Source organism: Vombatus ursinus, unplaced genomic scaffold (assembly GCF_900497805.2).
Source record: "Vombatus ursinus unplaced genomic scaffold, bare-nosed wombat genome assembly UNPS02014858.1, whole genome shotgun sequence".
NCBI classification, from domain to species: Eukaryota; Metazoa; Chordata; class Mammalia; order Diprotodontia; family Vombatidae; genus Vombatus; species Vombatus ursinus.
Genome location: NW_020954636.1, coordinates 2,078,227 through 2,102,099, shown reverse-complemented (window position 1 = coordinate 2,102,099; position 23,873 = coordinate 2,078,227). Strand labels below are relative to the sequence as shown.

Sequence of the window (23,873 nt, the reverse complement as noted above, 5' to 3'; positions counted from 1 at the left end):
AAGTAAGAGAGGTAGAAGAAAAATCGGGAAGAGAAATGAGAGTTATGCAAAAAAAATCATGAGAAAAAGAGTCAGTAGGAAAGGTCTATTGGATCTGGGCGAGAGAGGAGTGCAGTCCAGGCCTGGCCCCAGCACAGCCCCTGGGTGGTAGCAGTGGCTCCTTTCAGAACTCTCAGCCCACAGATGGTAAGGGGATCAAACAACTGGTCAGAAGGAGTTACAGGGGTCTCTTTGCTGGCAATGAATCAGGATTCTGTTACTTTGTCCATACTTGAATCTGGGTCACAGTCCTGGGTGGTGGTCCTGGGATGAGGAGGAATGCTGACGTGATGGAGCTTGTAGTGGCTGTGAAGAGAGAATCCTCCTCATAGTTCCAAGACAGAAAAGAATGCTTGTGGTCACTCAGAGACCAGAGCATAGGCCAGGAAAGGAGTAAACACCTCACCCTTGATCATAGCACCTCGGAAGAACTGAAAATTTACAGGTCCCCAGAAGTATCTCTGAAAACAGCTTCACAAAGCCCCTGAAGCTTGGGACAGTACATTCTCAACACTGGAAAGAGAGTTATACCTTAACAAAGAATTTATAACTCTAGTAATTGGCTGTGATCATGAGCGAGCAGCGCAAAAAGAGTCAGACCATACAATCTTACTTTGGTGACAAAGAAGATCAAAACATACAACCAGAAGAAGACAACGAAGTCAAAGCTCCTGCATGCAAAGCCTCCAAGAAAAATATGAATCAGTCCCAGACCATGGAAGAGCTTGAAAAGGATTTTGAGAAGCAAGTAAGAGAAGTAGAGGAAAAATTGAGAGTGATGCAAGAAAATCATGAAAAACAAGTCAACAGCTTTCTAAAGGAGACCCCAAAAAATACTGAAGAAAATAACACCTTAAAAAATAACCTAACCCAAATGGCAAAAGAGGTCCAAAATGCCAATAAGGAGAAGAATGCTCTAAAAAGCAAAATTGGCCAAATGGAAAAGGAAATCCAAAAGCTTACTGAAGAAAATACTTCCTTAAAAATTAGAATGGAGCAATTGGAAGCTAGTGACTTTATGAGAAATCAAGACACTGTAAAACAAATCCAAAAGCATGAAAAAATAGAAGACAATGTGAAATGTCTCATTGGAAAAACAACTGACCTGGAAAATATATCCATAAGAGAGAATGTAAAAATTATTGGACTATCTGAAAGCCATGATGAAAAAAAGAGCCTAGAAATGATCTTTCAAGAAATTATCAAGGAAAACTGCCCTGGTATTTTAGAACCAGAGGGCAAAATAGAAATTGAAAGAATCCACCGATCACCTCCTGAAAGAGGTCCCCAAAGGTAAACTCCAAGGAATATTGCAGCCAAATTCCAGAGTTCCCAGGTCAAGGAGAAAATATTGCAAACAGCCAGAAAGAAACAATCCACATATTGTGGAAACACAATCAGGATAACACAAGATTTAGCAGCTTCTACATTGAGGGACCGCAGGGCATGGAGTATAATATTCCAGAGTGCAAAAGAGATAGGATTACAACCAAGAATCACCTATCCAGCAAAACTGAGTATAATCCTGCAGGGGAAAAAAATGGTCATTCAGTGAAATAGAGGACTTTCAAACATTCTTGATGAAAAGACCAGAGCTGAATAGAAATTTTGACTTTCAAATATAAGACTCAAGTGAAATATGAAGAGGTAAACAGGAAAGAGAAAATCATAGGAGACTTATTGAGGTTGAAATGTTTACATTCCTGCATGGAAAGATGATATTTGTAACTCACGAGTCCTTTGTCAGTATTAGGGTAGTGGGTGGGAAATATATATATGTATGTATAGATAGATAGATAGAGGGCACAGGGTTAGTTGAAGATGAAGGGGTGATAACTGGAAAATAAAATTAAGGAGTGAGAGAGGATTATACTGGGAAAAGGAGAAAGGGAGAGGTAGAATGGGGTAAATTGTCTCACATAAAACAGACAAGAAAAATGTTTTACAGTGGAGGGGAAATGGGGAAGGTGAGAGGGAATGAGTGAATCTTATTCTCATAGAATTTGGCCTAAGGAGGGAATAACATACACAATTGGGTATGGAAATCTATCTTACCCTACAGGAAAATAAGGGGACAAGAGAGCAGGGGTGTGATAGACAGGAGGGCAGATTGGTGGAGGGGATAATCAGAAGCAAACACTTCTGAGGAGGGACAGAGTCAAAAGAGAGAAGAGAATAAATTGGGGGGTGGGATAGGATGAAGGGAAATATACTTAGTTTTTCACAACATGACCACTATGGAAGTGTTTTGCATGATTACACTTGTATAACCTGTATCGAGTTGCTTGCCTTTTCAATGATGGTGAGTGGGGATAGAGGAAGGGAGGAAATTTGGAACCCAAAGGTTTAAAAGCACATGTTAAAAAAATTGTTTTCACATGCAACTGGGAAGTAAGAAATATAGGAAATGGGGTATTGCCATGTATCCTGCCCTACAGGAAAATAGAAGGGGTAGGGGATAAGGTAAAGGGGAGAGGGATAGAAAAGAGGGCAGATTAGGGGAAGGGGTATACAGAATGCATGCCATCTTGGGGTGGGAGGAGGGATGAGATGGGGAGAAAATTTGGAACTCAAAATCTTGTGGAAGTAAATGTTGAAAACTAGAAATAAATAAATTTAAATGATGAAAAAAAGTTTTTACAAGAGTTTAAAGTTGACTATTATGAATTGTTATCGCTATGTTAACTCTTAACTTAATGTTGTTATAGTTAAAAGTAAACAATTATATAATATTATTAATTATTATTACACCTAAAGAATTCATGTAAAAAAAGAGAAGTATGAAAAGGTAAATAGGAAAGAGAAATCATAAGGGACTTATTAAAGTTGAACTCTTTACATTCCTACATGGAAAGATGATATTTGTAACTCATGAGACCTTTCCCATTATTAGGATAGTGGGAGGGAATATATACAGACAGAGGGCACAGGGTGAGTTGATTATGAAGGGATGAAATCTAAAAAATAAAATTAAGGGGTGAGAGGGAATGTATGAACTCACTCTCATCATATTTGGCTTAAGGAGAGAATAACATACACACTCAACTGGGTATGGAAATTTATCTTAACCCAGAAAGGGGAAGGGGACAAATAGGGGGAAAGGGGATGAGAGGGGTAGTGATAGAAAGAAGGGCAGACTGGTGGAGGGGGTAATCAGAAGCAAACATTTTTGAGGAGGGACAGAGTCAAAGTAGAGAATAGAATAAACAGGGGGCAGGATAGGTTGGAGGGAAATATAATTAGTCTTTCACAACATGACCATTATGGAAGTGTTTTGTATGACTGCACATGTATAGCCTATATCAAATTGCTTGCCTTCTCAATATGGATGAGTAAGATTTGAGGACGGGAGAGAATTTGGATCTTGAAGTTTTAAAAATGAATGTAAAATTTATTTTTACATGCAACTGGGAAATAAGATACACAGGCAATGGGATATAGAAATCTATCTTATCCTACAGGAAAATAGAAGGGGAAGGGGATAAGAGAGGGAAGGTAATAGAAGGGAAGATAGATTGGGTGAAGGGGGAATCAGAATGCATGCCAACTTGGGGTGGAGGGAGGAGAGAGATAGGGAGAAAATTTGGAACTCAAAATCTTGTGGAAGTGAATGTTGAAAAATAAATTAAATAAATATATTTATAAAAATAAATTTGATTTCCCTTTATTATATGATCCTTGCTACAGGTTATCCTATCCATCTTGGTGGTATCTTATTATTTTTCTCTTGGTTTCTCAGAAACACCTAGGTGAATCATTATTGAATTACCCAATGCAATACCATGAGGGTTTTTTCATGCTTTGTGAACAACTGGCTTATCTTGATTTGAGAAGTTTCAAATCACACACACACACACACACACACACACACACATACACACACACAACTGTGAGGCTTGTTTTGCATTCTTGATCAATTTTTGGGTTGGGTTATATCACCTCTGCCATCTTCTTAAGTTCTTAGTTTCTTGGATTTTGAGGGAGGTAGTGGTTTTCCTCTCACAATAAATCCTTTAGAAAAGATTGAGTAGTTCCTTGGTGAGGATATTGTATAAGTATTATAGTAAAATATAGGCTGATAGAGAGAGCCTCTGAGGATCCTTTAATTCTAAGATTCTGTGATTATTATTCAAGAACTTTCTTTATAGATCTCTCTGTAAATTTTCCAAAATCTGAGAGCTTCCCCATACAGACATTCTTAGAATGCATAAATAGGTTATTTTCTTTTCCCCAGATAATTCTAAATTTCTGGTTCATGTTGCTTAATTTTGCATATATTTTATTTCAATTTCTTTAGTCATACTGTCATCATTGAAAAATCTTGATTTCTTAATTATTAATTCTGGTAAGTGATCTTTATAATTCCACTGGCAACTTATTTTTTATTTAATTTTAATGTAACATAGTTAGGCACACACAATGTTTACTTTTTCCTCACTGGGTTTGTGTGAATTCTATTTGTATTTCAATGTTTTTTTTTTAATTCCAGGAAATTTTGTTTAATGATTTCCTGGAATATTGTACTCAGATTCTATCTTTTCTTGGAATATAAATAATCTTGAGACAGTTACAATACTTTCTATTCTGCAGGTTTACATTAATCTTCATGATTTTTACTTTGGATAATTGGGTAATTTTTTAACCTAAATTTCCAGTTTGCTTTGAGCTCACACTAGATTGTCCTCCAAACATTTATCAAAATATCCTCCAACATTTATTCAAATAATCTCTATTATGCATTTACTATACAAACCATAGTGTCCTTAGCTGGTGGAAATGAAAAAAAAAACAAGACACACTTATGGAGTTGATAATTTAATAAGCAAATTAATTAATATTTATTTATTATAAGCTTTCTGTGTGACAGATGTTGTGCAAGTTGATGGGGACATAAAAGTGATATTGTCATTGGCTTTAGGGGCCTTACATTTACTAAAACATATGCAGAGATAACTAATACACAGTATCACACATTATTGCATTAAAGAAGTTGTAAAACAAACAGCTATGATGTCTGAGACAGTAGATTTTTAACCAAACATAAAGGTCTCCTCCAACAATAACATAATTATATGATTCAGTAATTCATCCAAGGTTCATACAATCGAAGTATGCTTGCCTGGATTAGGAGGTTAGATGAAGTGACTTCTAAGGCCTCTTTGAATTCTCAGATCCACCATTACAAGGGAGGACAGTGCTTTGTAAGCAAGTAGGGGGCTAGAGGAATATTCCATCCAAAGGAGACTGAAGGAAGAGGTAGCTACATGCTATAAGAAGGCATGAGAAACACCTTCTGTTCAGGTAACTTAGCAAGATAGGTGATTATGTGATTAATAAGTCATGGAACCAACAATGTATGAAGTCCCACCAGGGTTGGATAATACACCAGGTACAAGACTTCTACTAAGGTCCTTTGGCAATGGAAAGGAAAAAATTAAAAATAAAAAAGGACATCCAAATTTGGTATCAAGATAGGTGGATGAGATCATGATCAATGAATCTATGGCTCATAGGCTCTCTATCTAGTTTGTGACATTTTTTTTTAATTTCTCTGACCTCTAGAAGCAATTAGTTATTACTGAGTATGAGACATAAGCCCAATATAAACTTTACATCTTGAATCCCTCCTTAGGTACACACACATAAAAAGGATTTAAATATAAACCCTAAGTGAAAAGCAATATCAAAATTACTGTAGCTAAATGGGGAGAATACGATAAAAATAAATTTTCTGGGAGATAAACAGTGAAGGATCCAGAGTCTCTAGAATTATCTGGTCAGAGATACAGAGAAAGCAGACAACTTTGATTTATACTCAGACAGATGAAACAGGAGGAAGAATACCAGTGAATTGGAACTGGTTATAAGCAAGTCACATATTCTGGGAATGGTTTTCCTTCCCCAACACTCTCCTCAAAGCACCCTTCACCTCTGCATTCCTCAAGCTATAGATCAGGGAATTCAACATAGGGTTAAAGAGGCTATAAAATAGGGAGAGGATTTTCTGTTGCTCCTCAGGATGGTTGGAATTGGGGGTCATGTACATTATGATGGCGCTGCCAAAGAAGAGCCCAACGACACAGAGGTGGGAGGAGCAGGTGGAGAATGCTTTCTTTCGTCCCTCCCCAGACTGGATCTTGAGGATGGCATAGAGGATGCGCATGTAGGAGATCAGGACTAAACAGAGAGGTCCAACTAGGATGAACACACAGGCTGTAAAGATAACAAGCTGGTTAAGTCTAGTATCAGCACAGGCCAGTTTGAGCACAGACAGGATCTCACAGAAAAAGTGGTTGACTTCCCTGGGTCCACAGAAGGGCAGCCTCAGAATGAGGACCACATGGAGCAGGGCAAGGAGGAAGCTGAATGCCCAGGAAATGATGGTCAGAGTAGTACACAATCTCCAGCTCATGATGACAGTATATCTGAGGGGATGGCAGATTGCCACATACCTATCATAGGACATCACCACCAAGATGAGACACTCCACATGGGCAAAAGCCAAATACAAGAAGATCTGCATTATGCAGGGAGCAAAGGAGATGGCTCTGTCCTTGTTCAGTAAGTTCACAAGCATCTTGGGTACATTGTTTGAGGCATAGGAAATGTCGACAATGGCCAGATGTGAGAGGAAGAAGTACATGGGAATATGGAGATGGGAGTCCAGACAGATGAGTCCCAGGATGATGCCATTCCCGAGAAGAGTGAGAGCATAGAACAAGGTGAACAGCAGAAAGAGGAATATCTGTATCTCTGGCCTGATGGGAAATCCCAGAAGGATAAATTCTGTGACCAGTGTTTGATTTTTCCACATCCTTTTGTGACAGAGATAGTCAATGTGAGAAATATTTTTGAATCTTATTATTTACTGAATTAAATTATAGTATTTAGGTGATATTCCTTACATTCTCCAGATCTTAAAACACTCAAATTTAGAGGTGTTAGGGTTACTTTTTAGGATCCAAGCAAAACAGGAAGAAAATATAATGTAAGATACACCTCAGATAGGCTCAGGAAGATAATTGCTGCTGGCTAATAGCAAAGGTATGTTTTTCTTTGTGCAGGGGCATAAGTTCTGGCTCTGGAGTCAGAGGATTGGATTCAAGTTCTAGATCTGACCCTCATCTCTTTGAACTTGGGCAGCCTCTTTACCTCCCTGTACCTTGGTTTACCAAATGTAAATAGATGAAATTCAATTCAATAAACATTTATTAAGTGCCTACTATGTGCCAGGCATTATGCTAAGTGCTAGGGATACAAAAAGAAGCAAAAGACAGTCCCTGGCCTCAAGGAGCTCACAATCTAAGAGAGCAACGGCATGCAAACAAATATGTACAAACAAGCTACATACAGGAAAAATAATTAACAGAGGTAAGATACTGTAATTAAGATGGGTTGGTGAAGGCTTCCTATAAAAGTAAGATTTTAGTTGGACTTAAAGAAAACCAGGGAGATCAGTAGTTGGAGTGGATGATAGAGAGCATTCCAGACACAGGGGATAGCCAGAGGAAATACTCAGAGCCCAAAGATGAAATGTCCTCTTTATGGAACTGCCAGGGGGCTAGTACATGGATGAAAGATTAGTGTTGGGGAATAAGGGTAAGAAGATTATAAAGGTAGGAGGAGGGTAGGCTATGAAAAGCTTTAAATATCAAGCAGAGCATTTTATATTTGCTCTTGGAGGCAAAAGGAAGTCACTGGAATTTATAAAGTAAAGCAATGACATGATTAGATCTGCACTTTTAGGAAAATAACTAGTGATTTAATGGAGGATGGGTTGGTCATTGAAGTAATCAAGGTGAGATGATGAGGGCTTGTATCAGAGTGGTGGCAGTGTGAGAGAAGAGAAGGAGGCACATTGGAGAGATATTATAAAGGTGAAATTGACAGACCTTGGCAACAGCTTGGATATGGGAGGTGAAAGATAGTGAAGGCTCTAAGATGATCCCTAGTCTGTGAGCCTGAGGGACTGGAGAGATGGTGTTGCCCTTTACAATCCTAGGGAAGGCAGAAGGGAGGAGCATTTAGGGGAAAAGATGAGTTCTGTTTTGGACCTAATGAGATTAAGATGTCTACTGGACATCCAGAGAGTCAGCAAAACATATCTTTTTAAACATCAGAGATACTATTACCATTTTTTCCCACATGGGGCAAGTTTCAAAAAATATGATGAGATCAGTCAACCCACAGCAGCAAAAGCACTCTCAAACAAATATTCTTTAAGAAAGGCTCATTTGGTAGGAGGCCATGGTGATCCAAGACACCGGCTCCAGAACACAAGAAAGCTCTTGTTGATGGGCTTACCTCTTGTTCTGGTCATTTTTCAGTTGTTTCTGACTCTCTGTGACCCCATTTGGGTTTTTTTTTTTTTGGCAAAACTACTACTATGATTTGCCGTTTCCTTCTCTAGCTCATTTTACAGACCAGGAAATTGAGGCAAACAGGGCTAAGTGACTTGCTCAGGGTCATACAGCAAATAAGTGTCTGTGACCAGATTTGAACTTAGGAATAAGCAGTCTTCCTGACTCCAGGCCTGCTCCTCTATCCACTGTCCAATCTACATGCCAATTTTTGGTGACTAGGGGAGCTTAACTGCATTGTGGCAGCTGGGGAAGAGGCATAATATATCTGATTTTTTTCTACTAATAGTTAATCTAGTACTTTAACAGCTTAAAAAAACTATTTTAACTAATTGTTATTGTTAAGCGATTCAGATATTTCAGTGTTTCTGAAGAAGTGTAGGGGCAATGAGATGGCACAGTGGATAGAGTACCAGGCCTGGGGTCAGGAAGACCTGAGTTCAGCACTGGCTGCAGACACTTAATGTATGACCCTGGGCAAATCACTTAACCCTGTTTGTCTCAATTTCATCATCTGTAAAATGAGCTGGAGAAGGAAATGACGAAATTATCTCTGTGAAGAAACCCCAAATATAAGTACTGCTCTGTCCCCTCTGAATATGTCACCCTGGGGCAAAGGTCCTATTTTCATACTCTATTTATAATTCTTGTTAACGCTCTCCTTAAAGATTATAGAAGCAGAAACTTTTCTCATTAATCTTTCACTGCAGTAATTCAGTCTTTTATCTTTCAGGGGTTCAGAGAGAAAAACTCTTACTGCCTTGTCTCACCCATTTGTTTCAGTGTTAAAACCTTTCCGCTTGTAGACCAGCCTCAACTTTTGTATCATCACCTAAAAAAAAACCCTTGCAACTTTTCTATTTTGACAGGTCAGTATAACAGCCTTAGCGGGAACTCCTAACTTTCCAATCAAAGCGAAGGCTTTCATTTAATAGTTAGTATGCCTTTCTGCTCTAAGGTCTATTCCATCATTCTTTAAATAGCAGAAGCAGAAAGATGTGTAGTACAATGATGCCCAAACGCAAAACCAGGACTTGGTTCCTTCAAATTGTGTAAGACTTCTTAGTCAGTTTGGCCCTGTGTCATAATTAGACATAAAATGCCCTATGTGATCTAGGGCACTGAGTCAGTCAATCAGTACCCATTTAAGAGCCTACTGTGTGCTAGGGACTTTGTTAGGTACTGGGAGTACAAGGACAAAAAGGCAGCAGTCTCAAGGAGCTATTCTCAAGGAGTTTACCTTTGATGATGGGAAACAACATATACAAATATAAGTATAGGAAGAATAAATTACATTTATGTACATAAACATATATATATACTTATGTACACAAATTTACATACATGCACATATACACCTGTGAATTAATATAAATACAATATTAATATAATATAACATGTAAATATTGCAGGGTAGGAAAAGGAGACACTTCCATTTGGAGAAGGGGAGGATCAGAAGGAAAGAAAGGGAGTCATGGAAGGAACTTGGGTAGGGAGCCAGTGTGAGTGACTACATCAGGTCTGAAGCAAAGGAACTGAAATCAGTCTATGATCAGTCCTGTCCTGGCAGAAGCTACTGAGGGCAAAGACTCAACCTAGTAGGAACAATCTCAGAGTTGTACAAATCTAACAGAAAGATAAACAAATGGAAAAATATAGAGTTAACAAAACGTTGGAGAATTTAGAGCTAAAAGATTTATTTCATCTTCTGAAAGAGACCACCAAAGATATACATATTTCTCATCGCCATATGGCACATTTACAAAAATAGTCCATGTGTTAGCACACAGAAAATTTTCAAATAAATGTAAAAGGAGAGAAATACAAAGCACATCTTTTTAGGTCACAACGCAAAAGAAATAATAATCAATTCAGGAAGCACAAACAAAAGGCACAAACCTAAATGGAGACTTAATAATGACATCCTGAATAACGAATAGGTCAGTGAAAAAATAATCGAAACAGTATAATTATTTGAAAAAGAGTGAAGAGATTTCTGGGATTGAGCTAACACAGTTCTCTGAGGTTAAAAAAAGTCCCTAAAGGTTTATGTTAAAAAAAAAACTGGAAAAGAAAGGATTAATGAACTGAATATATTTTGAAAAAAAATAGAAAGTCAACATATGAACAAACGCAATATAACAAAAGGGGAAACCTTGAGAATTAAAAGAGAAACAGATAAATTGAAAATGAGGAAGACTAAAGAACTTATAAACAGAAAGTTGATTCTTTGAAAAGACTAACTAAATTTATAAGTATTTAGTCAGTCTGATTAAAAATAAAAGGATAGAAAATGAGATCAACAAAATAAAAATAGAACAAGGTGAAATCACAACAAAACTAGAAGATAAAAGAATTTTAAGAACCTTCTATGCACAATTAAATAACAACACAGCTGAAATATAAAATAAATAAAATATTACCTTCAGAAAAATAAAATAGCCAGACTAATTGAATATCAAATAGTCCAGTCTGAGAAAAGGAAATAAAATAGCTATAAAGAAACTAACAAAAGAATAAAAAACTCAAAGTTCAGATCAATTTATATGAGAATTCTATCAAACTTTATTACCTTTTTTTTTTTTTAAAGCAATTAGGGTTAAGTGAGTTGCCCAGAGTCACATAGCTAGTACGTGTCAAGGGTTTGGTCTGAGCTCAGATTTGAACTCATGTCCTCCTGACTTCAGGGTGGGTGCTCTATCCACTGTGCCACCTAGCTGCCCCTCTACCAGACTTTTAAAGAACAATGGATACCTATATTACACAAATTATTCTCCAAAATTGAGAAAGAAACCATTCTACCAAACTCCTTTTATGAGGCAAATGTAGTCCTAATACCTTAACTCAGGAGGTTTGGTAAAGCAAAGAAAAAGAATTATAGGTCAATATAATTTTTTAAAAATTTTAAATAAATAAAACCCTGGCAAAAAAAGAATATAGAAACTTAAAAAAAAAGAAATCAATCATTTTGGCCAAGTTGTATTTATGCCAGGGAGACAGAGGGTTTAATATGAGGAAAACAATCAACATAACTAACCATGTTGAAACAAAAGAATCCAAAAAACTTGATTATCTTAAAAGATGCAGGAAAAGTCTTTGACAAAGTACATCTCTTGTTTATATCTTGAAACATTTATCTTCATAACTACGTGAGAGATGAATTCTAAACCCCCCATCCCCAAAAGAGAGCTCTATCAATTAGAAGAGATAGAAATTGAAAAGCTATTGCCCAAACTAAATGAGTGAATCTAGGTCAACAAAGGAAGCAGTTGACTGAGGGAAAAAAAGAAAATCTCTGTTAGGACCTATAGATAACAACATTTATACCAGACCAAAAGCCATTCCCCAACATAACAAAGTCATCAAACAAATCACCAAAGCAAATGGTTCTCAAAAGTAGAATTATACACTATTAACAAACAATATGAAAGAATGCTCCAAATCACTAATAATGAAACAAACTCAAATAAAAAAAAACCCAGGCATTTCACCTCATAAACAGAAAACTGGAGAGAAGAATCAATGTCAAAGGGATTATGGAAATACAAGTACATTAATACATTGCTAGAGGAGCTGTGAATTAGTACCATTCTAAAAAGCAATTTGGAATTATACAAGTAAAGTGACTCAAAAGTCCATACCCATTAACCAAGAGATTCTACTACTAAGTATATACTCCAAGCAGGTCATTGGCAAAAAGGAAAATCTCCATATCCATAAAGAATATTTATGGATGCATTTGTTGTGCATGTAGTAGCAAAGCATTGGAAATGAAGTGTATGTAAATTGATTTTGTTGTTCATGTTTTAGTCATGTCTGAACCTTTGTGATCCCATTTGGGATTTTCTTGGCAAAGATCCTAGAATGATTTGCCATTTCCTTCTCCAGCTCATTTTACAGATGAGGAAATTGAGGCAAGCAAGGTTAAATGATTTGCCCAAGATCACACAGCTACTAAAGTGTCTGAGGGCAGATTTGAACTCAGGAAGATGAGTTTTCCTGACTCCAGACCTAGCGCTTTACCCACTGTATCACCTTGTTGCCCTAAATTGAGGAACAGTTAAACAAATTGTGAGACATGAGTGCAACGGAATATTATTGTGTTGTACAAAACAATGGAAGTGATGAATACAGAGAAGACTTATGTGAATTGATGCAAATAAAGTATGAAGGACCAGGAAAACAATATTAACATTGACCAAAACAATGTAAATAGAAATAACAATCATAAAACAATCTAAACAGTATAATTTGAAATTACAATGACTGTTTTGCTCCAAAAAAAGACTTATGAGAAGATACCTTCCTCTGTTCCTTTGCAGAAGTATAGGTCCACAAGTATGGATTATTAAACATGTAAAGTCAGATTCTTTTCAATGTATCAATTAGTTTTGCTGATTTTTTAAAAAGTATTTGTTGTAAGAGATAACTCTCTGCGACGGGTATGGGAAGGATATAAGGGAAATGCAAGCTATTTTTGAAAAAGATATCAATAAAATCTATTTTTTTAAAGTGACTACAGATTAGAGAACTCGCCTTTGGCACTGACTTCTGATATGACCCTTTTAAGAGTACATAGCATTCCATCTCTGATTCCATTTATATATACCTATTACATTACTTAGAATGTCATTTCTTAAGATAGATATCTATCAGATATCTATCAGAGAACATAGTACAAAGCAAGAGATTATCTAAAATTACTTGGGAGTACAATATCAGATGCAAATTGTTTCTGAGACATGCAGTCTACCATTTAGGCACTTAGACAGCCTTGTTCTTGCCTGCGCCTAATCCTTTCAATGTCTTATTTTTATTGGAATGAGAATTTGGTGTCATAAATAACAAGTGCTACAGATAATGCACTAATAAATAATTCATAGTTGGTTTTACTGATGAAGGTAAATAATGTATGAGTGGACAAAAAGGAAACAAGCATTTATTAAGTATCTACTATGTGCCAGACACTGAGCTAAGTGCTTTACAAATATTATTTCATTTGATCATCACAAAAAACCCTAGGAGGTAGGTCTATCATTATCTCCATTTCATAGATGAGGCAATTGAGGCAGAAAGAACTTGAATGACTTGTCCAGAGTCACCTAGCTAGTGAGTGTCTGAGGCCTGATTTAAACTCAGGGATGCCTGACTCCAGGCCTTGCATTCTATGCATTCACTGTATCACCTGACTGCCTAGAAATAGAGGTAAGCAAAGTAAGCACTATCCTAGAATGTGATATTCAGGGAAGTTAGTGGGTGAGGTGCAAGGAAGGGCACTCATACTTTTTTTCCAAATATATGGATTTTAAGACCAGAAACACTTTCCACCAACACAGAAGCCTTTCTTTTGTTCCAGACAAAACCCCATATGTTAAAAGTGAAGATCGAAAGTCTCAGCTAGTCAGTGACACAGAGGGTGTTTAACTTTCACAGCTTGCCTACAGCACACGAATTTCTTGTCTTGGCTCTATTTTTATTTCAGAAATACATGCCAAAGACCATTAGAAATGGGAGGCACCACATAGGTTGTCTAATCCACCCCCTTCATTTTTCAAGTGAGGAAAGTGATATCCAGAAAGGTGAGGTGATTTATCTACCATCACATAGCTCGTTAGAAGCAAAGTTTGGAATTGTCTATTTATTCATAGGGTATAGCTCCTTCCCCCTACAACACACTTTATCTCTTGGCGAAGGGAGAATAGAGCTTGCCTCCAACCACCAAATGAAACAGATATGGAGTGGAGTGAGGCAGATAGACTCTTACCGGATCCACTGATATTGGTTGGTCTCCACCAAGGCAAATGGTACCTGAGCTGAGCTTTTAGTCCCTCTAGGGCTGGGGTCTCTTTCCAAGATGTCTTGTGGATGGAAGCAGGGAAGGAGAGAGAGAGGAAAGGAAATATAATCACAGAGGCTGTTGCTTATGCTTTTTCATGGGATCATGGATGGGCCTTGGAACTGGAAGGGACCCTCCAGAGAAGGTGGAAAACTCGACAATGGTCAGAAAGTAAGGTACAAAAGGAAAAGGCTTGTCTGTAGAGCTGGGATTTTAATTCAGCTCTTTCGATTACATATCCCAGGCCTTTTCCTGTGCGATATGTTTACTCCTAAGTGTGAGCTGTTTTGAAGAACTGAAAAATGATGCCAATAAAATTTGTCTTCTCTATTTAATCTCTAACTCTCCTTCAGTACAAAATATAAAAAACTAGACCTTGTAATGTTGTTTGATATAGTAGGCAGGTACTTAGCTTCTCCCCGTATGTTACAATCAACAATCAAGTAATTTTCTTCTTCTACTCCTTGACCTAGCTTTCATTAGATTTACCAAAATAAAAGTTCAAAATTAAAATAATTCCCAAACTTTTTCATTTTATGTGTGCAAGAATAGGAAAACTAAAAATGCAAATAACATAGAAAATACTATACAAAGATGAATAGAAGACTAAAAAAGATAATCTTTAAGTATATTGTAACTCTTGCCAGTTTTGCAGACAGTAACCACCATACAACTCCACTGTGCTGCATGCTTGTAAAAAATAGATGACAGGAATTCATAGCATCATAAATTTTAATCAATCAATCAATAAACATTTATTAAGTACCTAATATGAACTAGGTACTGTGCTAAGTGATGGAAATTTAGACCTGGAATGAGCTTTGAAAGTTATCTGGTACAACCCCTTTATTTTAAAAATGAGGGAAGTGAGGGCCAGAGAGCTAAGGTCCCTTGTACAAGGTCTCTCAGGTAGCAAGTAGGAGAACCAGGATCTGAACCCAGATCCTCTGACTCCCAATCCAGCCCCCTTTCTACTACAATCACCTTTCATAACAAAATTGGCTTTTGGGAAGTCACTTCACTCTTCTGGACATCCTAAAAATAAAGGAGTTGAATGATGTCTAAGGTCCCTTCTAACTCTAAAGATCTATGCTTCTATTTTGCTCCATGACCTACAGTAATTCAAAGAAAGATGGCAAAAGGATCACTGTGTATTTACTATGACATTTTAGAAAATGTGACAGAACTTTTGATGTTGGAAAACACCAGTGTTAAAGTGGATCAGTCTAAGGGGCTGGGAAGGAATAGAACTTCTTTCTGAGGAAAGGATTGGGGCAGGCAGAAAATGGAAAGGACAACATATCAGGTAGGATAGTTTCTGTAAACAGTTACTACCCTTGAGAACTCTATCAGGTGAGAAACTACATGGTAAAATGGAAAGAACATTGAATTTAGAATCAGGAGATCCCTGATTGCCACCTATTAGCTGTGTGAGTTTAAGCAACTCACTTAAACTCTCCAGGCCTCAGTTTCCTCATCTCTAAAATTAGGGGGTTTGATCCATTCTAAGGTCTCTTCTAACCCTAAATCCGTGGTAACATGAACTAAGAAAAGGTTTTGATGTGTGGAGCTGGTAGGATATTAATGCCAATTATCTTTTCAGTCAGAGCTAGATACAGCTAACAGTAATCTTTAAGAGTGTAACCTCTGAATGTGAAGAATGAAGAAAGAAAGATGGAACCTGCCATAGCCCATTTGCAAGTAGAAACCACTCCAGTTCCAATGATATAATTACATAGACCATTGAAACTTACCTTTGAATCCCTGCATCTTTTCATATTTCTAATGCTCAGTTAACAAGTATATTTTGTGTCTTGAATTCTATATTGTTTTTCAAAAGTAAGTAAAGCATGAATCTGAAAGCAGTGAAGAACCTTGTAAGTAGCACCAGCCCTAGATTTAGGGGAGAGGAGTATTGAGCTCACTGATGCTTGAATAATAATCCCACCTTACAAAAGGCTGTGAGAGTAAGAAGAGAGGTGTATGGAGTGTATTTATAGTCTGAATTGAACTCCTAACTCAACCTTATGATGCGTCCTGCTGAAAATTTGCTCATACTGTCTCCTGGGCCTTGACTGCTGCCCCTTTTCCCTGATGCTTTCCCCCTAGCTCATTCTCTTCGTGGTTGGATCCCTTGGAGTAAGTTATATTTCTCTTATGGCACTATATGCCAAACTATAGTCATTTCTATAACTGTCTGATCTCCCCAATTAGATTATAAATCGAGGACAAAGATTGTCTGTCTTTACTAAGTCTCAATGTTTAGTTCAGTGTTTCATATGTTTTTGTCTAAACCTGTGGCTTCATTGTTGAAGGAACCTTATGTTTTGAAGATATTTCCTTTGATGTAGATATGCAGGTTTTCTAAACTTAGTCTAAGAGAATTTTCTGGAAGACTGAGAGGTAAAGTGATCATTTCAGGGACACACAATATGTGTCAGAGGCATGTTTTCCTGATTCCAAAGACAGCCCTCTTCCCACTACCCTGCACAACCTCTCACTTTGTACACAGTAGTCAGTATATTGTGAAAGAATGAATGACTAAATGAATTCAATTCTGAACCAAAGCAAATTGAATACACAACCCAATCAATGTTGTATTATTGGGAAATGCCTCTTAGGCTGGGGAAGTTTTACCAGATTTCTTCATAGGCTCACAGCTCTTCCAAAGCCACATTGTATACCTATCTGACTTACTCTCATGGCCTGACAGGTTCGTTTTTGTTTGGAGTTCAGACTAATTTGTTGTTGTTTTTTTTTTTTTTTTTGTAGAATACTTATGACGTAGCAAATGTAGTATACATCAGAAAAGAACTGTGAAGAAAACTTAGTGGCTTTCCTTCTACAGCATAAAACCAAACTGAGAGTCCTTCCTACAGTGTATGTGAACTTTTCACTGCCTTTTGAACTCTTACAGGACACAATACTAATCCTCTCTGACCAGAGCGACTAAAGGAGAGTCAGAAGAGAATCTCTCTAGTCTGGCCACTCATTCCTAGGATTATTTCCAGGATATGTTTGTTTCAGAGACAGGAGAAGGATCAGAGTCCCTTTAGACAGATCACTTCCATGTCCTTTTAAAATTTGGATTGGTAATGACACATTGAGCTGTTTCCAGGTATAACCTGCATAGATCAGCAGAGACATAATTTGCCTAGTCCATCTGTCACCAAGACCCACCACTCCCCCAAAGTGGGATCTGAGAGAAGTATCTGAGTCATACCCTCTGAGAGAGGGTATGACTGCTAGAAGTTATTCCTAGCAGTGGTATGTGACTTTGCTGTTATAAGTCTAGATTCATAGGAATATGCTTGACTCAGAGGGAACATCTGCTTTTCCCTTCCAATCTCACCACTCATTCCTCATGTCTAACTTACCTCCCACAGCACTTAAATTTAGCATGGCACCAGTTTTGCCCTTTACCTGGAAGTTAGCCTGAGAAGTCTCCAAGCCCTGTACACAGGAGCTCTCACTGTCCTTCCTAATAGGGACTGAGACAGCATCTGGGTGTTGCTTGGAAATGAAGGTTTTTTTTTCCTGTGATCAGTTCAAATCAGTCACCTCCCCAGACACTCTTGAGGATTCAGTGCAGTAAAAGGGTCCATGGGACATCATCCCCAAACATCTCTTGTCTGTGTGGAAACTTAGTGATTGTCTCTCTCTCTCTCTCTCTCTCTCTCTCTCTCTCTCTCATTCAGGGGGAGTGTTCAGGAGTAAATACAGGAGATATCTTCATACCCACATAAGAAACTCAAAAAATAGAAGGTAATATCCCTTGGGATTGCATCACAAATCATAGTACCCAAATATTTGGTCTTCTTACAGGTTCAAGTATCCTGATGTTGTTTCAAATCCAGATGCTTCCTAATGGAACATAAGATAGAGGGTGGGATAAGGACAATCTTTGCTAAATGGGTCCCCTTGGAACCTATTATGGTTTAGTTTTATGGGAATAGATTTTCCCATGGGGTAGATATACATTTTTTCTCCTAGAGTTTGTGACTGGAGAAGAAATAACTATGAAGTATTTTCACTTTCAAAAGATCACAGGCTTTAGAGTTGGAGAGGGCCTTAGATATAATCTGGTCAGATCTGTTCATTTCTCAGCTGAGGCAATAGAGGACCAGAGAGGGAAAATACTTTACTCAAGGTCATACAGAAGTAAGAAAATCAAGATTTGAATCCTTATCATCTGATTTCACCATTTTGCCTCAACTTAGCTGGATTAAGTTAATTTCAAATTGCTCTCTCAGCTTCTAGTACTTTCTAAATTTAATAGAGATGTAAAAATCTCAGAGTTGGAAAACCATCTAGTCTCACCTGAACCCCAACATTTGTTAAATCTTAGCTCTCCTTATGCAGTCAGAACCCTGCTTCAGGCCCTCATCTCCTCCTAGGACCTGGAATATGCCGACATAATTCTAATTGTTTCTTGCTGCTCTTGCTGCCGCTGTTGTTCCAGTTTCATCTCTCTCCAGCTGATTCTCCTAACAGCTCCCGAATCTAAGACATTGGCCTGATGACATTAACTCCTCTGCTGAAAAATATTTGGTATCTCCCTGTTTCCACTAGGATATACTACAAAGTCCTCATCCTGGAATTTGAAGCTCTCCACAATCTGACTGCCACCAAATTGTGCAGACTTGACATACTGGAATAGTAAGAATGCTGGATCCAGAACCAGAGGATCTGGGTTCAAGACTAATCTCTACTACTCACTAAATGAATGAACTTAGGCCACTTTCCCACTGTGGATCTCAATGGATTCATGTATGTATAATCCTCCAAGCCTCTTTGATGCTTTGGGCTTGCTGTACCATTAGGTGTATGATCTTATTGTTAGGTACCACAATTTGGATTCATAATCAAATTTCAAATCTCATGCTTGGCTTTCTTATTTCAAATGCCATCCTCATTTGTTATCTAAAAGCAATTTGTTGTTGCAGGTGCCAATAATATGTCAATCCATGTTCTAGAAACGTCCTTCTGTGACAAACAAAAAGGTTAAGAACCTGTGTTTTAAAGAGATTATAAACTATTTTTTGACCAAATGAAAGAGTGAATGTGTGAACATTTGAATAAACACCAAATACCCAATGTCTTCTTTTTTCTCTTGAATACATATGAACAGAATCAGAAGAGAAAGCATTCAGTTATTTTTCTATACAGAAAGTTATCATAAATTTCTATATCTTTTTTTCCTACCATTGATAGAAGAAAAGAAACAGAAAGAAAAAAAATTCATAATATATATTTATAGTCATAGCATGGAATACTGTGAGGTCTTTTTCTTCCAGTTAGAGATGAGTTTCAAAATGGCATGACAAACTCTTTAATTTTTAACTCTGTGCCTTTAGAAGCTATAGTTTAGCATGATTTACATTGAATGCCTGCTTTCCTAAACGATAACTCACCTGGAAATGAACAAGGAACCATATCCCAGTGTAACATCTGTTAAAGGATTGAAGAATCACCTAGCAAATCAGTTCACCCATATGTCCAGCATTTTCTTCCTTTTACTCCTGAAATATTCCAGAAATGTCTTTTAATATATCTTTGTTTTATTTAAATTTTTTTTGGATAGCCAGAGAAACAGAATTGTTGTTTATGAACAAATCTTTTACCCTGGCCCCAGGGGAAAAAAGCCAGTAAACACAGTGAGAATTTCTCTTATATTTGCACAATCCAAAAGAGCTAAGAAAAATCTTCAAAAGTTGTACTCCAGGTAGCCTGTAGATGATTTTCTATCATTACCTCTTTCTAGATAGATTTTTGGGTAGAAAATCCTTATTTTCTCAATGTCACATGTGCTCTGATTCCCCTCTGCTTCATGACCATAGGGGAAAACATGACTTTGACTGATCTTCTTCAATGGGCATGTAAAGAAAAGTGTCAAAATCACTTCTTTTTTCTTTATATTTGCTGGTAATCAGACTATCTTAGAAATCAAACAATGTTAACAGTGGGGTCATGGATACTAGGGAAAGTAATAAATAATTTTAAAAATATATTTTTAATTTATTTTGTTCAATATTTCCCAATTACATGTAAAAATTAATATTATGTTTTTTAAACATTTTGAGTTCCAAATTCTCTCCAATGCTCCCACCCCTTCTCTTCCTTGAGAAGGTAAGCAACTTGATATCAGTTATCTGTGTGCCATCATGCAAAATATATTTCCATATTAACCATATTACAAAAGAAAACAGACAAAAAATACAGTTTTTTTGTAAGTATGCTTCAATCTGCATTTAGAGTTCATCAGTTCTCTTTCTAGATGTAGATTGCATTTTTCATCATGAGTCCTTTGGAATTGTCTTGGATTATTTTCTTGATTACAGTACTTGTCTCAAATATTGCTGTTACTGTGCATAATGTTCTCCTGGTTCTGTTCACTTCACTTTGCTTGAGTTATATATGTTTTCCCAGGTTTTTCTGAAATCATCATGTTCATCATTTCTTATAGCACAGTAATATTTAATCAAAATCTTTTGCCACAATGTGTTCCCCAATTGATAGGCATCCCCTTGCTTTCCAATTCTTGCCACCATAAAAAGAGCTGCTATAAATATTTTTGCACAAATAAGTCCTTCTCCTTTGATCTCTTTGGGATACACATGAAGCAGTGTTATTGCTGGTTCAAAGGGTATACATAGTTTCTTAGCCTTTTGAGTATAGTTCCAGGAGAAAATAGTTTTGCCAGGCAAGGGTTATTCAACTCCATAGGCAACAGTTCTTATGAGATATCCAGAGGTTACTGAGTTGAAGGACAAGCACCTATGCTTTGGTCACCATGCAGTGTGGATAGCAAATTATCAGTGCTGTCAAGGGTGTAATTCCAAATTGGAGGATAGAGAGATTAAGATGAGAGGTAATAGACAGAAAATTCTGAATTGTAAAATATTATTCATAGAATCTCAGGGTTGGGAGGCACCTTGGAGGCCATTTATTCTAACTTAGATATGAATGGAAAGGTCTACTACAACGTACTCAACACATCATCATCTTGCCTTTGCTTGAAGATCCCCAGTAGAGACCAACCCACCCCTCCTAGATCTAGTCCATACCATATTTGTACATCTCAAATGATTAAACAGGGAGAGAGCTGTGTGGCACAGTGAATGGAGGATAGAGCCTGAAACTAGGAAAACCTGAGTTCAAATCTGGCCTCAGACACTATGTGACTCTAAGCAAGTCACTTTAACCCTATTTAACTCAGTTCCTCAGCTATAAAATGAGTTAGAAAAGGAAATGGGAAATCACCCCAATATCTTTGCCAAGAAAACTCCAAATGGAGTCATTAAGAGTCAGACACAACAGAAATGACTCAACAACAATAACAACAATGATCAAGATGATTTTCCTAAAATCAAGTAAGGGTGGCTAGGTGGTACAATAAAGTTCCAGGCCTGGAATCAGGAAGACTTGAATTCAGATCTGGCCTCAGACACTTAATAGTTGTGTGATCTTGAGCAAGTCATATAACCCTGTTTGCCTCAGTTTTCTTATCTGTAAAATGAGCTGGATAAGGAAATGGCAAACTGCCCCAGTATCTTTGCCAAGAAAACCCCAAATGGGTCAGAGTCAGACACAACTGAAATGGTTGAAGAATAACAAAAACAAAAAGGAGTCAAATATAGCCTGGAATCCTTTCCTAGATCATTGTTTAAAAGATTGTAACTTCATTATTTAACACACCCAAACTCAAAAACTTCTGCCCCAAGTAGAATATGTTTGGATATTGATTACATACATCTAAGTAGAAGTATTTAATTTTTTCTTTGGCCCCTTGGTATCTTAAATTTTTTCACAAACTAGTCAAACACAAACAATACTTTCATACATTTGAAAATTTATAGGCTCATAGAACTGGAAGGGACCTCAGAAGCCATCTAGCCCATATTTCTTATGTTAAAGGGGAGGAAATAGATTCTACTTTTTTTTCAATTAAGCAAAATGAAACCAGGTTTCAGATTACTGTTACAACTTTTATCAGCATATAGTCATAATTGCTGAATTCTACTATGAACTTATAATCTATCAAATCTTTTAGGATGGTCTCCTATTCCCTAGCATTCTCTTCAGGGCACCCTTTACTTCATTGTTCCTCAGACTATAAATAAGGGGGTTCAGCATAGGATTAAATAGGCTATGGAATAGGAGGAGATATTTCTTCTGCCCCTTGGGATTCCCATGCTCAGGCCCAATGTACATAATGATGGCAGTGCCATAGAAGAGTCCTACTACACAGAGATGGGAGGAGCAGGTGGAAAAGGCTTTCTGTCTCCCCTCTCTTGACTGGATATGCAGGACTGCCCAGAGGATTCGCATGTAGGAGATCACAATTGAAGAAAGGGGCCCCACCAACACAGAAGCAGCCCCAGCCAAGACCAAGATCTCATTGATATGGGTGTCAGCACAGGCAAGTTTGAGTATAGCTAAGATTTCACAAAAAAAGTGGTTGATTTTCTGGGGGCTACACAAAGTCAATGGCAGTAATAAAATTAGGTGGGCCAAGGCCAAAAGGAAGCCAAGGACCCATGAACTCAATGATAAAGTGATACACACCCTCCAGCTCATGATGACAGGATATCTGAGGGGATGACAGATTGCCACATAGCGATCATAAGACATTACTACCAAGAGAAGACATTCTGTGAGGGCGAAAGTCAAGAAGAGAAGAGTCTGAGTTATACACCCTGCATATGAGATGGGCTTGACTGGATCCAGTAGGTTTACTAGCATCTGAGGCACAGTGTTACAGGCATAGGAAATGTCAACAAGGGCCAAGTGTGAGAGGAAGAAGTACATGGGGGTGTGGAGTCGGGCCTCCAGAGAGATGAGTCCTAAGATTACTCCATTGCCCATTAAGGTGAAGGCATATAGCAGAGAGGAGAGCCCAAGGAGAAACATTCGCATATCAGGGCCAAGAGGAAATCCCATCAGAATGAATTCTTTAACCAATGTGTGATTGTTCATCATGGTTCTGTGACAGAGACAAAGAAATCATTTGGGCAAAAGGCTTCACCAAGAATTTTTATCGACTGATATGTGCATTAAAATAAATGCATAAATATGACACCCTTCCAATGCCCTCATATTGACTCTAATATGCTTTTAGAGATCTTATTTTGATTAAAATAACACATTATTATTCTCTTAGTTTCTTTATATACATTTGCATATATTATATATGTATATATGTATGTGTGTAAATTATATGTATATATATATGTCTATGTGTGTGTGTGTGTGTGTGTGTGTGTGTGTGTGTGTGTGTGTGTGTATGTACAGGGAGTTCCCAGTGTGGAACTTCTATCCCCTTATTTTAATGATGATTAGTACTTTTTATTTAATCGATAGCCTTTGAGCATTGCATGAGGTAGGGGGAAGGTGGCACTGGGAAATTAATGTTAGAGGCAGGACTTGAATCCAGATTGTCTTGACTCCGAGGATTGCTTCCTGCCCATTATGTCATACTATCTTGCCAAAGATAGTATTTTAAAGCATACCTGGTCTCCATTGGTGAGGATCCTCCTTCTTTCTGTGTACATAACAACCTCTCTGTGCTATATTTGGTAATTTTCATAATTTTCTATAGCTTAACAAAATTTCTGATATGTCATGCCAACCTTACA

General features: G+C 37.4%; 2 protein-coding genes across 2 annotated transcripts; both read right to left on the bottom strand.

Moving 5' to 3' along the window:
- Nucleotides 1-5,911: 5,911 nt before the first annotated feature.
- Nucleotides 5,912-6,871, bottom strand: LOC114027267 (olfactory receptor 2A5-like). Its single transcript, XM_027841257.1, has one exon. It carries the CDS (start codon nucleotides 6,851-6,853, stop codon nucleotides 5,912-5,914), a length of 942 nt encoding a protein of 313 aa, XP_027697058.1. The 5' UTR covers nucleotides 6,854-6,871.
- Nucleotides 6,872-22,284: 15,413 nt separating this feature from the next.
- LOC114027338 (olfactory receptor 13-like) lies at nucleotides 22,285-23,223 on the bottom strand. The gene has a single exon (XM_027841318.1). The coding sequence runs from the start codon at nucleotides 23,215-23,217 to the stop codon at nucleotides 22,285-22,287; it is 933 nt and encodes a 310-aa protein (XP_027697119.1). The 5' UTR covers nucleotides 23,218-23,223.
- Nucleotides 23,224-23,873: the final 650 nt, after the last annotated feature.